General features: G+C 38.7%; 1 protein-coding gene across 2 annotated transcripts in view; it reads left to right on the top strand.

The window, feature by feature from the left end:
* The window catches only part of LOC123987554 (centromere protein P), a 113,367-nt gene that overhangs the window by 105,756 nt on the left and 1,411 nt on the right, over positions 1-6,200 (top strand). For both annotated transcript variants that reach the window (XM_046076553.1, XM_046076552.1), the window contains exons 7-8: positions 4,670-4,749; positions 4,842-4,933. In XM_046076553.1, the coding sequence (XP_045932509.1) occupies positions 4,670-4,749; positions 4,842-4,933 (172 nt within the window). The remainder of the gene's footprint in view (positions 1-4,669; positions 4,750-4,841; positions 4,934-6,200) is intronic.

Here is a 6,200-nt window from a genome sequence, read left to right as displayed (position 1 = left end):
GTCACACAAGACCAAACATCCCACTTCACTGTCAACTATTAGGACTTCTCTGCTCAGCAACACATTTAAATTAAAGTCCTAAAGACACTCCAAAGCCAAAAACATGATGAGAACGTGTCGGCATGAAATAATTAAAGAGGAAAATCAACACGATGATATTATACAGGCACAAAACAGGTAGTTTACTTGACTCTGACATCGTAAAAGGATTTTTAAAAACCGCCAACGTCACCACAACATAAAAATGGCATAAAGCCAGATTTATTTTAGTAATAATTGTACCACCGTATTTAATTGCAAACCTCCCACACCTCTTCAATGAAACTGAACGGACTTAAATGTTTTATAATTAGAAATGATGTCCAGAAGGTGTGAATGTGACTGTTAAACCTCAATTAACTGTTCCCAAACAAAGACTTGGTTTTTGCATGACTTTGGATATCCATCTAATTAGTTGTTGAGATATTTCACTCTGGATCAAAGGACATAACTTAAGCATGGTAGCAAGCTAATTTTAGCATTAAGCCCAATATAACGCTGACAAAGATTTATTAAAGTTGATTGCCATGTCTGACATCAACATGAATCCACATTAACGAAACATCTGTATTTTGGGACATTTAAAATGAGTGATCACAGAGAGTATTAGAGGTGCCAGGAAGTTTTCTTCTTCGTGTTAAGGCGCACCGCCTCGACTGATTTTGTTAACCTTCTCTTAGCTCTTTAACACCAATAGTCAGTCATTGTATACGATAAAGGGGGGAAAAAAGATCTGAGATTTACGAGAGCAAGATCCTGCAAGTTGACTGATCGTGTTACAGGCGGCTCTGTCTTGGCTTGTCTGCGTTTGCAGTGTTGTTAAACAGACACTCGTCCTTTTCCTCCTGTAGAAACATGACAGGCGTTCAGAAACAACCATCTGTCTGTGCAAATAATTAAATTGTTAATAATAGTACTAATAGTACTACTTCATAACATTCAATTAAATTATTTAATAAATCTTGATAAGTTTCTGTAATTTCTCAGTGGTTATGATTTATTTTAACCCTTTGGAGTCCATCATTAACAACTTTATATGGCATCTAGAGACAAGCTGAGAAAGCCAGTTTAAAGTTATGATGTGGGGTTTTCACACAGTAACTCATTATTGTCACATTATTTACAGGCACACGTTGACTTTCAATGAAAAAGACAGTTGGAATGAAAACACTTCACATGTAGAGATTATAGTTTTATTATTTGCATGTTCTGTATTTGTGTGTAGAAATAGTGAAAACAATATTTTTTACAACCTATAACTGTTCTATAATAATAATTTGAGTGATTATGACTAAAGATTTGTGCAGTTTTATAGGCGCCTGTGTCATTTCTCTTGAATTTTGGGTTCCTGGAAGATTTACATTTAGTTAATTTGACAATATGAGAAATCCGACTTCTATTTGAGACTGTGCTGAACAAAAGGACCACGCATAATGTCAAAAAGTGCCTAGAAAGTCAGCAAAAGGACAAAAAAAATCTACCTGGACAGATTAAATACTGATGAGCAGATTGAAGATTTCATTTTATTTATGCACCTCAGCCAGGAATACTGATCCCCTCCGTGTGGGGCGAGAGTGAGGACCCAACAGAGAGGAAAAAGATGCGTGTTCAGATTTGGTCTGCTTGGTATGGACGAGGTCTCGCTGTGCAGTGGAAGAGGAGTTCAGTCTGACATAAAGAGGAGGAGTCACTAAGCTGCTGCTGAAAGAAACAAGAGGATATGTTTGTTTTTTCTATAAACTGTGAGCAGATGTTGTTCTCCTTCAGTTGAAATCATCAAGTCTTTTGTTCATGTGAGAGTCCTCAAAGACAGAAGACAAACGTGAACAAGAGAGAAACAAATCTGCTCTGTAAAAACACAGTAGAGGATAGTAAAGACCTGATTCTGGTCTGATCGGGACTGGTTCAGGGAGTAGAAACTTAAAGCAGCCTGGTTCTGATTACAGACGACACACAGCTGCAAATACCTCTGGGTTGAGTCACCTGGACACATCTCTCACCTGTGAGACACACCTCTAATGGCTGAAGTATACTGCCCCGAGTGTGTGTACTTGTCTATCTTTGTGAGGACCAATTTCAGTTTTAGCCCTTGGGAGTAAGGACATCTTTGGAAAGTGGAGACATTTTGGACTGTCCTCACGTTGGGACAGACCTTCAAAGGGCTGTTCGAGTGTTTAGACCAGTGGTTCTTAACCTGGGGGTTGCGAGAATGCTACTATAGACACAAAAATGAAATTTAAAAAAAACTAGACGGACTATAGTTGTGAATGAAATCACTTTGGGTGGACACTGTAAATATTTTTGCACTGTTTAATCCAGTAGGTGGCGGTAATGCCAACCGCTATAAAACGCCAAAGAAGAATCAGGCCCCGATCAGACAGCAATGCCTTTTTTTGGTTGAATTTAGAAAAGACCAGCGTGCTGCGGTTTTTTAATGTGGCAACCAGCTGTCCTGTCAGTCTAATCAAAGATTATAGCGCCAGCGATCTGTAATCTTTGCTTTGCAGCTAAGTAATAACAGTCATATTAGCAGAAACTTGATCACAACTCACAGGTCTGTCTTTAGTTGTTAAAAACATCTGCCTTAAAAAAGATAAAAAATAGACAAAGGGAGAGCCCCTGCTCTGGCATTGTTTTGAGTGTGAGAGGTGAACAAACACGCATGAGACAGGGAAATGAAATTAATTGTTCTTATGTAATTTATATGTAGCTTTGGAAAACTATCAGGCCAATAAAGCTGATTTGAAAGGGAGATCTGTGTGGGCACATGAGATCCTCAGAAAGAGGACACACCGCTGGTAGTAGCCTACCAGTTGGTCCAGGAGCTTCGTCTTAATGATGGTCTGTTTAATAAGGCTTATTTTAGGATGAGTCAGGGACACTTTGTTGCAGTCTGCTCTCCGGACAATCCAAGCAACTGTAAACTCCCGTCAGCAAAACTGAGGGCCCGTCTCTCCATTCATTAGATTGGACAATCGGGGACAGTCCAACCTCTAAAAGGGGTCAGACTGCCAGAAAGGTTAAGACTAGACTAGGGCTTTCACACCTACCTGGTTTGGTCCGGACTTTTGGACTTTTCAGCTTGGTCCGAACCAAAATTGCAGGTGTGAAACCTCCCACGGACCACGATCCGGACCAAACAGACGAAATTTGGTCAGACGAAAAGAGGTAGTCAAGGTCCGGATCAAACTGAACCATGGTTCGGTTCGTTTCTGGTGTGGAAGCATTTTTTGGATAGTTCGGACTTTCAGACTATTTACAGGAAGTTTGGCGGTTGACGTGTAAACCGGAAACAAACAAATGCACAGAGTAATGCATTGAAATAAGGACACAATTATAAATCTCCCTGGTTTGTTTGCAGTCTTCTGGCGACGTTGTGTTCGCATAATGAGGACGTTTAATTGTGAAGTAGCCTATAGCTGGTGCTGTAGGTAGTAATGCCATAATAACAATATAGTGTCAAATATGCATCTGTTCATTTTTAATTAATTTTTGTGAAAGATACCCGCTGAACTGTTTTAATAAACCTATCAATGTCAAGTATAGGGAGACGCAGTCCACATAGATGATGACGACAGGACGCAAGTGCGTCATGTAAAGTCCTTTAGTGCGGTCGCAGAATTGCAGTGTGAAACCAAACCAAATCTAATGTATCAAAATGTATCAAAACATGAACTTTCGTTCGGACCTTGATGCGGACCTTAGTTTTAAGGTTCAGGTTGGATTTGGGGCGAATGGGAATGCATAGGCCTAATGTCACCAAGGTCCTCCTCACAAGTATAGAAATACAAAGTGTGTGCGTATGGGCATCTTCTTGGCGAGTCGAGGCTGTAAAATAAATAAGATTTCACCAGATTCTCTTTTGTAAAGCCAGTAAACTAAACGTCCCTGAACACAGATGAATCATTTTCTTCCAAACGTTGTCGCGGGTCATAAAGTTTAAAAATGTTCGCTCTAGTTTTCTTGATGAAAAACAAAGAGGAGAGTTTTCACTGGAACTGAAGCAGAAATAATTTCAGTTGATGAACACTGGAAATATTCACTCCTCGTTATATCAGATTAATGTTGTCTTCATTTACAAACTTGTGTATTTAGTTTGATGAATGAGGCCCAGTGTTCAGGTTTCTAAACAGATGTTGTAGCGCCCCCCGCAGGCCAACTGACTTACCTTTAAAAATGGTGGGAAACCACAGTAATAGACAACAGTCAGTACCACAGGCCAAGAAGAACACTTACCCGGAAATTTGGCCAGAACTAAAATAAAATCACAAACAATTCAGGGGGGGTTTGTTTAAAAAGTCAGAAACCTGACATGAAAAATCTGTAAAATTGATTATAATTTTTTGTAGATAACATTTCATGAAGACTGAAAGATGGCAGATGTTCTTTGAGTAAGAGTATATTCTCAAGTTCATCTGAATATAATCTAAGACAAACAAAATGAGTTTTAGGGCTGCACAATATGGTAAAGAAAAAAAAATATATATATATATATAGCGATTATTTCTCTATATCTCTGCAGCACAGCCACACCGAGCACGCTCAAACTAACTTTACCAACATGAACGAGAAAACATTTCTAAAGTCATGATCCTGAACGAGTCTCTCTTCACTGTTTGTCTCTCTGCAGGAGAAGTATCCGTCTGTCGTCTCTCTTTCTGGAGGCTGCATGTCAGACGTCATGTCCCTGAATCATCCCGAGCTTCCTGGGTAATTAAACTCACAGAAGGAGCTCAGTAACACGGTCTCTGTGAAGTCACCTCTGCTGACCTCTGACTGTGTATGTGTGTTTTTGTTTGTAGCTGCGTTTTGTTCATTCATTGGTCGGTTGAGGTTTCCAGAGAGGGCGAAGTCACTCCAAAGATTGACATGCTGACAAAGATCCCTGAGAAAGGTGAGATGTCAAACTCCTGCATTGTACCTAAACTCACCAGACAGGAAGCTCAATAGACACACTAACAGCACCACTGCATGTTTTTACTGACTGACACACACAGGCTGTCTACTGTGATGTAGGTTTGGTTTAACAAGTGGGACACAATCAAGTCAGAGGTTCTGCAACTAAAAAAATTTATAAAACTAGAAAAACACACATTATATAGAAATTAGCAATTGAAATAATTATTGAACTTTCCATATTATCAATGCACTAAACTTAAACTAACATTTAGTTTTGATAGACACCAGATAAGAGATAATATTGGATTTGTGTATTTACTAAAGGCGTACTGTCCTTCATTAATTTATATTTGACTGTGTTCAGTTGTGTCTATTTAGGAAAATATTATATTTATTATATATAGAGCGAAAAGTAACTTCCTTGGGGGGAAAAAGCTCAATTTACACCCAAGTTAATATATTCATTTATTATTGGAAACTTTACTCTCCACATTTGTTGACTCATATGCCTCTTGACAAGTTTTACGTTTTTGCATGTTCAGCTGACCTGCTGAATAAAGTACTGTAGGTTGTGCTCGCAATTAGGGCTGCAATTTACAATAAATTTTTTAATTTATCAATTAATCGTTTGTTTGTCTATAGAATGCCAGAAAAAAAGGCCAGTCGCTATTTCCTACAGCCCGAGGTGTTTTACTTGATTTTCACTTTAAGGTTCAGTGTGTAATATTTAGGTGGATCTATTGACAGAATGCAATATGATATACATAGTGTATTCAGGGTCCCTTTACATGAACGTAGTCATGTTATGCCGGGGGAGGGGTGAGCGATGGCTGACCACATGGTTGCAATTCGTAACCCTGACCAGTAGATGTCACTAAACCTACACACTGAATCTTTAAGGATCACCAAGTAGAGAATCCTCACATTTGAGAATCTAGAATTAGCAAATATTTTGCTTTTTTTTGCTTAACAAACTACTAAAATAATCTAAATAGTTTAAATTCTTTGGAATTTATTGATTGGAAGAAGTGCCCAAATTGATCATGTCTGTATTTTCTGTCTAATAAGTGCAAATTAGTTATCCATTAGGAAATTGCAGACCTATAAAACACATTTATTCTAGGAATTCATCACAAGTCAAACTGTCTGTAGCAGCTCTGCACAACTATACTCAGCTGTTCTTAATCACCCTGAGGGCTGTTTCATAAAACCAAGATAGCAGATTAAGCCAGGATTTTCCAGATACCTGGCGATTAAGCCGT

Source organism: Micropterus dolomieu, linkage group LG18 (assembly GCF_021292245.1).
Source record: "Micropterus dolomieu isolate WLL.071019.BEF.003 ecotype Adirondacks linkage group LG18, ASM2129224v1, whole genome shotgun sequence".
Lineage (NCBI taxonomy): Eukaryota > Metazoa > Chordata > Actinopteri > Centrarchiformes > Centrarchidae > Micropterus > Micropterus dolomieu.
This window is presented reverse-complemented; position numbering and strand designations above follow the sequence as displayed.